Source organism: Ptychodera flava, chromosome 22, assembly GCF_041260155.1.
Source record: "Ptychodera flava strain L36383 chromosome 22, AS_Pfla_20210202, whole genome shotgun sequence".
Lineage (NCBI taxonomy): Eukaryota > Metazoa > Hemichordata > Enteropneusta > Ptychoderidae > Ptychodera > Ptychodera flava.
In genome coordinates this window covers 6,592,014-6,606,650 of record NC_091949.1, presented here as the reverse complement: position 1 = coordinate 6,606,650, position 14,637 = coordinate 6,592,014, and the positions used below count along the sequence as shown (strand labels likewise).

The following is a 14,637-nucleotide window of genomic DNA, read 5'->3' as shown; positions in this document are numbered from 1 at the left end:
TTCGCTGCTTCGAAGTCATATTCACTCATTGTCGATGGAGGCGCAATACACACTCAAGCACCCGCAAGGAGAGGGGGAAAAAAAGGAGAGGCACGCTGAATCCGGGACGCGCGTACGCGTTCAAGAGCCAGCCCGATTGCGTGCTGATTGGCACAAGTTCTGACAAGCATCCTTTTAAGAGTTTACATTCTGATAAATTATCAAATAAAAACCACAGTAAATATAGAAGGGTGATTTTTTCCTCATGAATTGACCTCTGTACAAGTATTCAACGATATTATAAATTAATCGCACAAACTATAATAACTAAAAGATTGTGTAGAGGGTTTATAATGGCATCAGCACGTAGATACAAGTTAAAAAGGATTACATTCGAATCATCACCAAGATACATAACGCGTGGAAAGACAAGAACAAACCAAAGTGTCTATGGAAGAAAGAAAGGCAATGCTACTTTAGATGTTTCATTACCTGCCACGATAATAATTCGCACAATCGGACAATGACTTTCTATAAGAGCGTTCTACGCTGCTGTATACCGTCGTTGTAGGCCCTTTAATATGTAAAAAAGTCTACGACTTTGACAGTCTGATCGCGCTTGACAAGTGTAATTTGTGTTGATGGCGTCACCGTAGCTTAGTGACTAACAAAGTATCAACAAGTTCACGTGTCCATTCTCAAGTTACTCAATACAGCCACGTGTTGATGTTTGGTCATTTAATATTAGTCACATCCTTTGCGGCCGAACAATGTAGTTTATCAGATCCGAAGAAACAGGGGTCGTGTCCTCGAACGTTAGCCCAGTAAAGTTTATTGACCGCGACAGTCGATTACAACCAAAACAAAACACTATGCAACGAAAAGTTTAATCTGAGGACGATCTAGTGTTGTCGAATAGGTTTGTTTAGGCAACAACGATAATGGTCAACATTTCTGACAAATTCCTGCAGTTTGTCACAGCCCGGTAGCATTTGCACAGTCATGTAGTCCCGGCATGTATAGGCTGTTGACCGTGTGCGTTCATTCTCAAGACGAAGTTTTATTTATGGCAAAATGTCACTTTTCTAGTTCCTTTAACCACGGTCCCTCTATCAAGCGGGACCGTGGTTCAAGTTTATATCTGTTCGATGAAGTGCGGGGTTTGGTTCAGTTGTTTGCAGAGTATACACGTTCGTTATCTACTTCATTCATGTCATCCTGTGGATGTATACTACGTCGTAAGTTGCAGAAAATAGAGCACATAAGCACCAATGCCAATCTAATTTCTGCCAGCAATCAAACTGACAGGCATGAAAAATTCAAAATTTTGGCTTAACTTTTGTTTTTCACAGTGACACCATACCGCGATAAAGCCCAGAAGGTCGAAGCGATCTCATACAATCTTATTTTCGTAAATATGAGCAGAGGAAATTGTAGCTTTGAAATTCCTACTGAGATCATTGACTGTCATGCAGTTAAAGTAAACTTCTAATCGCCAATGTCCCCAAATTTTGACAAACCGAATAACAAACAAATTGTACCAATCGACCCGTTCTTCTCTCTTGAGGGCGCTTCTGACCAGCTCAGGGTATACCGGTGCCGTGCCGATTTTATCCCTTGCCGATTTCGTCCCCCGCGCATGCGCTGACTATCCAACAGGGCTTCATTGGGACAAGATCGGCAGCTATAGCTGCCGATTTCGGTTCTGTTGCCGATTTCGACCCTCGACGCAAAATTAAAGTTCACGCTAAAGTTTCTCTCGTATAATCTACCCGTTGGTCACTTTTGAGGTTCTCAATTATGTGAAAATTTATTATAAGTTTGGGGAAGTGCATCAATCGGTGTACTTTACTTGGAACATATTATAAGCTTAGAACTGCCACAGCTGCCGATTTCGGTTCTGCAGTTGCCGATTTCGACCCTCGACTCAAAATCCAACTTCACGCTAAAATTTCTTCGTAATGATCTATCCGGTGGTCAATTTTATGTGTCTAAATTAGTTGAAAATGTATTATAAATTTGGGGAAGTGCATCAATCGATGTAATTTACTTGGAACATAGAACTGCTACAGCTGCCGATTTCGGTTCTGCAGTTGCCGATTTCTACCCTCGGACTCAAAATCGAAGTTCACGCTAAAATTTCTTTCGTACAATCTCGGATGCGTACGCGATCTTGCCATTGTGCGCCCCATTATCGACCAATACTGTTTCATCTGCAGGAATTTCGGTACAAGTATACGATTTGACAGGCTATGATAAGAATGCTTCTCAAAAAAAGTCGAAAGGGCTGACATATGATTGAAGAAAGTGGCTTTAGATTCGGGGCTACTTGTCCGGGGCCGTTTTATGAATAGAAACCATGTTGGATAGTTTGCGCATGTGCGGGGATGAAATCGGCAAGGGATAAAGGGATGTACGTCAACGAGAGGAAAGAAGAGGTTGGTGAAATTGTCCTCAGAGACAATGGCAAATCAATTCAGAAAGATACGTGTCGATATATCAATTAATTAGTAATCTTCCAGGGAATTCAATTGATGCCCGGTGTGAAAAAAATGGTGCCAATGGTAATAGAAAATATTGCAGGCCGATTATTCCATACTGTTGAATGAATTATAATACTTTTTGTTCGATGCATTATGCGGGAAGTCGTAACAGTCGTAATCATTGAAAATTAAGTGGAAACGAAATTGCAATTACGAAGAACGGTTGTAAACACACATTTCTGTGAATAAAATGCAATAATCCACAAGGGGTCGTTAATATTGTATTTATCTACCCACAGTAACGTTTTATATTACCGGCGTTCATCTCCTGTTACTTGATGAATATTAGACTGGCAGGTACATGTGAAACTTGAACATTCATGGCACAAGATCAGAATAAAACTGCTCGGATGTTTCCTAATCGAGTATTTTTTTCTGAACAGGTCAACTCTATGGACTTGCAGGCTGCGCCATACACCTACGATAAATCAAAAGTTATTTTTATGCGAGTTGTTTTCACTTAGATTTCCTTATTCGAGTTGCCAATCTCACTCCTTGGCCACATGCTTTGAAAGTTTTTTCACTCGCGGTATCCATACACAATAGTTTGTCTAGTTAAAATATACCTGTTATAATTTGCGATACGTTTTTTTTTATTGGTAACAGTAACGGAGGGTTATAGTGGTTGTAAGAAAGGTGTAACAGTGTTCTCAAGTGCCAGTTCTTGCATGTTGGTAGTATTTTAATACATTTATAACAATGTATCTCTGGTTTATCTTTTGCCATGACAATTTCGTATTCTATACAGATGGTAGTTGTTTTTATCTTGTTGCAAAAACATAGCGAACGACGTTTCCCGTTTTTCATTCCATTGCATAAATGGCCGTTTTGCTATAAGGTAAGAGATTACTATAAATAACTAGTCATCCTCTACATCTGCAGCAACCCAAATCATCTTGAATATTTTATCACTATTTTTTCTTTTTCATGTAAACTACCAGTTCTTGTTCTACTTACCAAAACGTGTTTCACAACATCCACTATCGAGCTTGCCATTACACGGCATCTCTACGTGTAAAATGCACTGTTCACATAATATTGCCAATGAATTCTTGTCCGGTGAAGAATTCACTTGTCAACAATAACGGTGAAGTCTACACATATGCAGGCTGAATTGTCAAGCCGTAGAATGTGTATCTCAACATGCTGTTTGAACAAGAAACTGCAGTTGACATTAAAAACAAAAATAGTGAAATAAATCAACAAAAGTTACGATACTGGCCCTTTAATTTGTTGAGGGCGCTAGGATCTAAATATAGAGGAGATGGGAAGTTATGGCGGTTTTTTGCAAACCTATAGCAGAGGTAGCAACAATATAATAACTTTTGAAGACAGAACTCGCCGTCAGAATGCCATCGCGAATAACACTGTTGTAATCAGAAATAAGATTTCTACATTTTTCGCTTGTTTTCGGTGTTGTGATTTACTGAGATACAAAACGTGTGTTTGTCAGCGTCGTCGGGTGATAAAAATAACTCTGGGTTGACAAACAATACAACTTTCACGAACATTTCCAACAGTACGATCTGCATCACCCTCTGTGAATTTTCTATTGGTTTGGAACCTCGTATAGGCCTACAATACCTGTTTAAATTTGTGACAAGTAACGTCCTTTTCTCGTTGTCTGTTGCTATTCAAAATCTGTATTCAGAAGCAGAACATTCATTGTCATGGCAGCCATGGCAGCGTTTATACATCGTTGTCTACGACCAGGCACTCTAATTCCTACCTATTTGTCGTTGGTTATGTTTTGTTTGTGTACATATCATATAATGTCTGCTTTGTTTACAAAACATTCGATAAATAGACCTTGAAATTTTGTTGTTTGTGTTGTTGCTGTTATATGTTGGATGTGTTTATATAAGATGAAGTGCAGACCCTAGAAACTTTTTTATTGCGGCCATGGAGCTCCATGTTGCGGCCTACGAATAAAGTAAAAGATGCCGCAAGAGGACTTTTGGATATATCGGAGATGATTTTGACTGAACATCTTTTGTTCGTTTACGGTTGATTTGTTCTCGACTTAGGCCTACACTGAGTTGAAAAGGTATGGCTGTCCAGAATTTTGTGTTACGAATTTGACAACTTTCACTAAAAATATTACCGGATGAACATCGTGTAATATTTGCCAGCTGCAAACAGGCGCCCATGAAAAAAAAAATCCAACGACTAATTTGGAGGAGGGAGATGACGGTTTCAAAAAGTCTTGACGTTCGATATCGTCTGAAATGAAGCTTGTCGAAACCATTGCTTTCATTATCCGATGCAACGACTCTTTTCAGTTTGCAAATCAAGAGTTCTCACTTGCGTTGTTCAAAACTTACAGGCAGGGATGACAGTCAGGCAAATTACAGCAGATAAATCTAGGCCTTCGTTAGCCTTTTGATCCAGGTTTGCTCGTACCCTGCGACAAAAGACGTGATAGGCAATTTTAATGTAGCTGCGATATTATTCACGTGTTTGTTTTTCCCATCGAAGTTATACGGTGTTTTGGACCCTGGATGTCATCATCGCAAACGTAAACACGACGGGTGTAAACACAAACGCCTACCCAAGAAATGTCAAATGTTAAAGACGCTCCGCTATCGTACTCAATAAAGTACGAGCGATGTTTTTATTCTCGTTAATGAGCATGTACAGTTGGCAACAGACAATATTGTCATCCCCCTTTATCAAGTTGCTTATCATCGGTAGGGTCACTTGAAAGAGTTTGGTCGACCGCCGCCCGCTCTCGGTCACCGCGAATAATAAACACTCGGTGCTCAATTGTGTATTACAATTTGTGCAAGGCAGCATGACTGGAGGGTTTTCGAGTTTCGAAATAGACTGCGGCCACAAACTGTGGGAAAATGAAGCGGCAATACATAAAGCAGGACAAATCAACTACATGCGGAAGTTACCTGTGCAAGGGGCGGGGCTTTGCCTTATACGGAAGTGTAATCAACACCTGCTCGCCGTATACGGAGAGTTGGGTACTTGATTGACAGCCAGCAGCTGTTATCATTACCATGCCAAATGAGAGAAAGATGGCGAAAGAACCCGTTTACGTAGCACCGATATCCTCGATACTGCCAAGATTTCTCACGATCGGGAACCTGTGTTAGCCTACCATTGCACATAGAGGGTAACCAATGACTTAGAACACCAACAGCGTGGTCAAATGAGTGATTTTTAACGGGGTTTTGTGTTGGGTCGCGGAAGAACCGTTCCAACTGTACCTTTTGCAACTGACAAGATGGCTGCCTCTATGGCCAACCATATTTGTGATCAAATAGTTCGTTGGACAGACACAACTTTCGGTAACTGTTAATATTTTAAGCATTATTGATGCTCAGCAAGATGGAGGAGAAACACAAGGAACTCTTACAACGACATCGGACTAAATTTGTTCAGTCGGTCGAAGTGGAACGCCTGTACCCCATACTTCAAAATTCTGGTGTACTGAGCCCGAAAGACACCGAAGAAATCGGACGAATGGGAACCCCACATGGCAAAGTGGAAAAATTACTGGATATTTTGCCGATCAAAGGGGGTCAGGCCTTCAAATCGCTGTGTCTCGCCTTGGAGACCACGTATCCACATCTGCTGACTGTGATGTTTCTGGGTAGCAACGTAGGTAAGTACGAGGCTGGTGATTGGAACAACAAACCGGTTTATATATACACCGACTGTCATACTCATACTCAGTGTGTGCAGTGACAGTGGTGTTTGAACTCTGAGCATTGCAATGACCAGTCACAAACTCTGTGGAAACTTCAACAGCAAGTTTGCACAGCCATCGAGTTTGTGTGTTACGATATTCTGCGTCGCCCGCTGCATTTCACGGCACACCTCTGATGTTTCGTTTTGGTGTATGATTCACATTTTAAGGTGGTGTTTGAAAACACGCTACTCACAGAATGAATAATTGAAAGGTACAGAAGAAGCCATAGTACTCCCCAGTCACTGGGACCATGACAAAATGAAACGGGGTGGAGCTGAAATTACTTCTCTACAGAGTTTGAAGCCAGCTGGAGATAGTCACCCTCCATATTAAGTTTTTTCTGTAATTTCAACCCTGCCGTGTGTTGTCTATAACCCCATGCAGAGAGCTAATTGGTCCTGGTATTTGTCGTGAAAGGTGGTATACCCGTTATTTCAGCAGTACCTCCATAGTGTCTCCCAGTTCGCCATTGGACAGCAAAAACATAATTCCGGGTGACTCAACTCGTCTTCGGTCGTGTTGGACCAACAGAGTCAGTTGTCCCTGACAGCTCCTGTCCCTTGCAAGCCTGTTCGTGCAAGAGTGTACAGTCAGTTGCGGTTATTTGTCGAGTTCATTGTCACTGAAATCTGGCCGAGCTCTTTTTTCCATGCCAGCCCAGTGAATGTGTGATTTTTGGACTTGGCCCAGGATCTGAACAGCGGAAGGTCACCGCAAATTGTCACAAGTTGGAGTGTCACTATTGTTTCCAATTCAGTAAACAGCGACCTATTGTAGTGCTTGTTAGTTCTCCAACAGAACTAGTCCTTGTTTACGGGCATAGAGCAGTCTACAGGACAATGGAAACGGCACAATTCTAATTTATAAGTCAAATATTGTGATCTTATTCAAAATTTTCAAACTTCTATAATTGAATAATATTAGTTCAATATCCCCGTGTTCATTTAGCCAGGCATAGTATTACTCTACTGTTTCTTAATACTTCCCTCTATGATATCCTTCTTATAAAAAATAATTTCCTGGCAAAATCTTGGCAACTTGACAGTGTTTCCTGTATTCTAAAACAATCATGCCACTTGTGTTTTGGATGGATAGGCAATTGAGATCAGACAGCTGACAGATTAGAATGACCGTTTTGCAAGGGCTAAAATGTGGTTTCACCTCCGTGAATGAAATCTGTACATATTCATAGTTAAACTTTTTGCATCGCTGCCGGATGTTGTAGTTCTACCGTGGGGAGGATGGATAAGCCTTGATCTGTACTTACGGATTACTGCCACTTTGAACAGTTGTGCTTTTGGTTTAACTTGAATTCAGTTTGACAGGTTTGGTGGGGGTGATGATGACACTTACACAAAAAAAACCCAGATAGGAACTTGTGGTGGTATAGCTCAAATCAAACAAAGGACATGTGTGGGACTGAGGGAGTCGCCTGTCAAAAGGGTTTCAAAAACTGAAAACCCAGCTGACTCAGTTGTTTCTGTGAAAAACAAATGAAAAAACTCCTCCCTGTATTGTTTTATACAGTAGGAATCATTGGTAACTGTTTAATACCATTTTTTTGTGTCACAATGACTTGGCCTAGGTCACCGTTATTTTAGAGGGTGGATCCTGTAGGGGATCAAGGCTGAAGTCATTTTCAGATGGTGATCGTTTTTGTTGATGGATTTCTTCGGATGACTGTTCAGAAAGACAGTCAGTTGGACGTTGGTTTCGTGGAATTAAGAGTTCTTTGGACTTTGACAGACATGTCCAATTTAAAATTATTGCCTTATCCAAATTTATAAGTGTTAAAAGATGCTTGTAACTCATCATCAACTCCTAACCAATAATAATCTCAGTACCTCACTTCAATAGCTTAGAATCAACAAGTGAATTGCTCTGAAATTGTAATATTCTGTAAACTTAAGGCATCAATTGGCAATTGATTGAAGAAGAAAATGGCTGTAATTTATTTGTTAAACAGAAATAATTTTCCAATTTCCCATGGATAAATTATTACCATAGTTTAATGAATGAGTTACCAAGATGGACTAGTGTGTATTCACTTCATACAGTGAAGTTGTCAAAAAATGTACAAACATTCAAAACTTCAAAAGTTGACAAGGCAGCATTGTATCACACCAAAACCCGTCAACAAGATTGTAAATAGCTACCCCATCTAAAATGTTTCCACAGATGCAGAAAATGCATAGAATGAAGTACAATATTTGGCTTTTGTAACGTTTGAAAATAATTTCATACTGGCTATCAGTTTGTGGGAGTTTGCAATGATACAGTTTATGCATAATTGAAATCTGTATCAAGTACAGACCCTGTAGTGTGTAGCTATTAATGATTCTGTTAACAGCCATGGATATTGGAAGTAATTATTGGGTATTAGTACTTCAAATGCTTCAGTTCATTGAACAAAATAAATAAATAGACCTCCCCACCAAGCTAACCTGATTTATTTGCATTGCATTGATATAATTGTTGGGATTATTCCAGCATTGTTTTCTCTAATTACTGTGGATCATTTAGATATGAATTGTTGAATTGTTGGTGGCAATACCCCATTATTGTCACTCTGGTAATTTTAATTTTGACATAATAGGTATTATATCATCAATTAACTGTAATTCATATCAGGACCCTTTTTTCTAAAGTGAAATTTGAAAGTAATGCAACATCCTGATTAGTCCTTTTAGTGCCAAAGTCAATTTTTGTCACCTTTGTGGAATAAAACCCAAACAATTTTGAAGCAATGGGAAACCATATAAATTCAGTCCAAAACTGTAAAAAAATTTACAGAATAAGGCATAAAAAATTACAAAATGTTGCACTAAAATTTTGGAGGGAAAAATTATGGTTCTCAAATGATTAAAGAGAAAGAATCATTTCCCAGCCAGGTATTGTGAAAACTTTGTGCGTCAATTCTGATAGTTCTGTGTATTTCTGTAATATTTCCTGGTGACATAAAATCTTTGCCTCTTGTGTTTCTATAAAAAAGCAAAGCTTGCCTAGCTTTTCTTGTCGGAAAGGCAAACAACAATTTTTGTATAAAGACTGAAGTTGTAATGACTGTTAAACATCGTAGGGTGTGCATAGATGTACATCAAAGATCAAGACGTGTATCTTTGTCGTACACACTTCGAAAATCCAAGTTCAAGGAAACTTCAAACACATTTGTCACACATTGAAAAAGGAGGGTTCACTTTAGAAAGTTTTTCCAATCAGAAAACGAAATCACTGTAAATTTACCAGTCTGAAATTCAAAATGGCTACCGTCCCTACAGTTATATCTGTCAGGTGGATTCTTGAATTGTGAAAACAATAGTCAGCACCCTATCTTGATTTTAATGTTCAAATAAATTCCTAAAAGCATGCTCATAAAGAGATAGTGCTTAAAGGACTTACAATTTTCTTCAAATCTGTCCCCAAGGTGCATTTTTTCGCACAAGATAAAATGGTTGTTGCTTTTTAATTGAAGTAAGACTTTGTGATCTTTTAATATTTTATTGTTACTGACAGTGCTAGAATTTTTGGAAAATTCCAGTCACACTTCATGTTACCAGATTACAAACTGTTGTTGTACTGTAGAAAACTGGGTCCACATGAAGCCCTATTAGTATCGGTGTAATTCTGGTGGGCTGTATTCTATTTATGTTGTGAAAGAGACCCCTTAACATCGCACAAGCATAGAATGTAACTCCCATAAGGCAAGTCAGTTTCTCTACTCCTGTTAGGTGCACCCAAGATGTTCTGTAAAGTTCAAGGAATAAAAGGTTGTAAGTTTTAACCCTGATTGTTATCAAATTGTGGAATTTTGGCCCTAATGTGGTTTTTAGTACACTCTGTAAATGGGCAGGGAAATGGGTTATTAAAGAAATTATTTATTTGATAAAGTGTTCAGAAAGTACTCAGAAAGAACTTCAACTATTACAATACGAGGATGTCATACACTGGATTTCCTTTATAATTTTATGGGGTTGTATGGAAACACTCATGTTCTCAGTTTGTGTCCTATACATGTCGGTATATGGAGGTTGTAGCTAGACTGCCATGTGTGTAAGTATTGTGAAGCTAGTTACCAGTACGTTGTTGCCCATTGCATTCACTCACAGCATTCAGAATTCTTTGTATGGACTCTCAAACAAACATTGTGTCCTTATGATTTCACTCTGTGAATTGTAATTAAGATTGTTGTCACAATATTTTAGAAATATACTGAAACTTAAGTTATGCCTTACAATTCCAATACTCTGTAATTGAGTTAATTCAGTTATTAATTTATTATGATACTCTGGCTCCTTTATTAGCTACAGTCAAATCGTGTATCTTGAAATTGACAGAAACTTGATATACTGCAAATTTCACTTTGGTTATGAGGATTTTGAAATTTCTCATCGGGCGTTGGGCTTTGTTTGTTGGCCATGTTTTCTGATGTGACAGACATAAAGTACTAGTAGCCTCTACTTTACATGAATCAGAGAAAGAACGTAGCAATACTGGTCCAAAGATATCATAATGTTAGCTTCAGGTAACGCTGAGGACTAGTTGAGACCAATCTTGATAGAGAATAGATGATTTCTAAAGTTTTAGAATCTGAGTATCAGAGTATATGCATATAATTTGTCTATGCCTGTGCTCACATGCAACTGAAAGAAAATAGTTTTACACTAGTCACTAGTATTACTGTGTTTGATTATGTATATTTGTGTATCTGTTCTTTGTCTCTATAGTATTTGAGATTGGCAGTTTGTTTTCACGGACAGTGTGCTTGCCAATTAAAGAAATAACAAGGTGCATTGACCTGTGCCATCCGCATGTTGGTACCTTTGTCAGTGTAGGGTTGCCCAAAGTCAGAGCTCGGGTAGTACCGACCATTGTTTGGAACAAAACAGAATGCATCAAGTATCCAGACAAGGGGGAGGTACAGTCCAAGGGTTAATTCACGTAAATGCTGACACTCGCATGATGTAATGCTTAGAAGAGTTAGCTCAGTTGGAATCCATCTGTTAGTTTATTTCCAACTATGTTTTTGGTTTTCTGACTCTAAACAGACACAAAGAATGATCTGTGTTTCATTCTGGCATTGAAGAGGAAGGGTGACATTGACGTCAGCGTCATCGTAGAAAAAGTTTAATTGCTGGTTATCATGTCATATATCCCAGTTGTAGCGTTCTAAACTCTTTGTTTTTACTGTACATATTAAAGTCTCCAAAATAACACCCTGCTAATTTTGCATTACAATAATTATGTCATTGATATGCAATACAGTTAAACAATTGTTTGAATTTCCCTGTTTCGTAACAGAACTTCGTATTTCTTTTTCATTTTTTGCATGCAGTGTTCTTTCATAACTCTGCTTTCAACTGCTAATGTTAGATTACTGGGCAGGGTATCTTGGAAATTGAACTTCTCCGGTACCCATTATTGGTGCACGCGAAGTCCGTGTTTTCTGATGGACTGCCTGGCTATTGAGGATTTAAGTGTCAATTACAGGAGGCTCCCATTAGCGAGGCGGTTGTCAGGAGTTCTGGCCAGCATTTTGTCAAGATTTGTGAGGTTTTTGCCCAAGGTCTCAAGTGTATGTCTCCTGGCTGATACGATCCACTGCTCAAATGAGCCATTTCCAGCGTATCTCTCTCATCACGCCATCTGTCAACAGTGGGGATTCAGTCTACCCCATCAACTTAAAACCCCCCTTACCTTACCCTCCACGAGGACATTACCTCACACCAAAACAAAAATGATCACTGTTAAAGTTTAATCCGGCATTTCACCATTTACGTCAGTGTTCATTTGAGGCATGTACCTCCCAGAAAGCAAGATACAGAACAGAACGCGGGGAGCTAATGTCGGGCAGATTTTTACTAGGTTATAACTGCTACCATTTTCACTTTATTGTGGCCATCTTTGTCTACTTAATGTCCAATTTCTTCCAACTTAAGAGACTCCAGACAAGGCCGTGAGTGAGGTCACGCACAGGTCTTTAATTTTATCCCAAAGTACACTTTTGTTGAGAGTTCTAGTCCCAGTGATCTCATCAGTGGCTTATGTTTGTAGTTCCTCTGATAAATAAACTTGAAAATAAACTACTGATGTTACAGTTTCTGCTCAGAAACCTTTCTACTTTCAGAAAATTATAATCTGTGGTAAAAAAAGTTTCTTCTCAAATTGGCACAAGCAGTTTACATTAGCCAGTAGGATTTTTCCAAGCAAAATTTTGCTGTACAATAATTGTCCAGAAAACAGGAGTAATTTTCGATTTTCCATAAAAGAATTTTTGGTTTGTTATTGTCTGTACAAATGAAAGATGCAATTGGTCATAACAAGTGATGTTAATTAATGTCATGGCAGAGAATTGTGAAAATATTTTGGCATATTTGCGTGTATCGTGTGAAAATTGAAGATGTGTGACTTTAGGTTGTTGAAGTTTGTGGAAAGAAAAACTGGTTTCAACTTGTTCTAACAGCATGTGTGAGATGTTACTGTTGTAGCTGACCTCCCCATCTGCCACAGATACTTGGCTTCCCAGGATAATTAAATCATGGATGACTGACCCACCGACAGAAAACACCCTTGTCTGCAGCTGTTGTGCAAAGTTGTCACAAAATACTCATCTTTGTCCAGGTTAATGTTCAAAATCATTCGGTTGAAATCAGTCAAGAAAAAGTGAAAATGCTTTTGCTTGCTCATATTTTTCAAAATCAAATTTGAAATTATTTAAGGCAAGCATCATTGTATTTTGGTCATATTGAAATATGAAATTAAAAATGACGATATTCCGTCCATTCAGTTTCTAAAGATGAGTGTTTGCTTAAAATCTTATTTCAAAAGAACTTCACTTAAAGCAATATCTGTCGTGCAGATCTGATGATAAAACACTCATTAAAATTAATGGACGAGTTTCCAATTTTAGAGTCTCCATATTGTCTGCTTTATTGATCTTATAGTGATGTGATTAGTGGAAAATTGGAATAAAAAATTAACACAAAATTACATCGCTGAGAAAGATAGCCTTTACATGGAGTGCTAGGTATTTTGTCATTGGTCCAATCTGAAGAGAAAAAGTCAGCCTATATGTAGAAGTCAGCTGTGTTTGTCCTCTTCAATTGAAGTAACTGGCACTTAATTGATAATTCAAATGCTCCCAGGGAGATATTTATACTGTTTCCAATATTTATATCAGTAATGGAGGGCCTGTAAATATCAGGTATAGTCGTGCAAAAGTGAAAATTGCTTATGCAAGCTATTTTGTAAATTGTAGTACATGTTTTCTGAAATTGATAATAAATCTGAAACGTGGTGAGGACTAACAAGTTACATACACAAATATATAGATTATTATATACATACACCCCTGTACATATACATAGATTAATTTATGCATATACAATTTGCGATATATGTCCATATATACACAGGAATACATACATATATATTTGAATACATACATACATACAGATACATACATGTACATACATACATACATACGTACATACATATATACACACATATATATACACAAATATATGTAAATATATAGACACATTGTCACATGCAGTTTTGCACAATTGTGTCTGAGATGTGTGTGTGGGTATGTATGTGTAAAGGAAATTCATGTTCTTGGAAGCTTGCAACAATAACTATCACTCGGCAACACTTTGACAGATTTCAAAAATCATGTTGATAATCATTTGAATAAATTCCAATATTGACGATGTTTATTAATTTCAGTGCAACATGCATATCATTATATCCAAAGGTGAATGGAACTCCGCCCTAAGTGTATGGAAATTTTAAATTTTAAACCCCAAAATAAAGTCGTCTTCAACAGTATGATATTTATGTCATGCTCCTGGGTGCAATTTAACTTTGAACTTTGATTTGAATGTCTCCACAGGGTTTTGAGTGGGCATGCTTCTGTTGTGCCTCTTTTTGTGTGAAATAGAATTCCCCATCCATAAGAAATAAGATTTAGCGTACAGCACAAGGAACTGATGACTTAGTGGAGACAGGTGGAGTGATGTCAGTGCCTGTGTGGGTGTACAGACGACTAGACACATTTGTAAAGTTAATGGCTCCATTCGGCGTGGTAACCAAACGATACTTGTCTCACTGGACTGGTTATATGGACTGATTTGTCGACATTTTGACCCGTCGGAAATGTTCACCATTTTTCTTTCCAGCATCGATGTGATCTTCTGTCTGATCCTTGGATCTCGGATCGACAGTTATAAACTTTGGTCGGTCTCATTTCTCTATGAGAAGTGATGCTGTGTCACAATCTTAAAGGGCTTGGCAGTGCAATCTTGAGTCAGATGTTTCTTTGCCAAGAGTTCAGTCTAGCTTCTTTTGCTCACATATTAAATCATAAGAGTTATATCAGTCACAAAGAGTTGACACTGCCCCACAATATTGATT

The 14,637-nt window shown here is 38.4% G+C and overlaps 1 protein-coding gene across 1 annotated transcript in view; it reads left to right on the top strand.

The window, feature by feature from the left end:
- The first annotated feature begins 5,510 nt into the window (after positions 1-5,510).
- Positions 5,511-14,637, top strand: part of LOC139122554 (disks large homolog 5-like) — a 114,151-nt gene continuing 105,024 nt past the window's right edge. Inside the window, exon 1 of the mRNA XM_070688044.1 lies at positions 5,511-6,138. Within this exon, the coding sequence (XP_070544145.1) occupies positions 5,850-6,138 (289 nt within the window). The 5' untranslated portion in view covers positions 5,511-5,849. The remainder of the gene's footprint in view (positions 6,139-14,637) is intronic.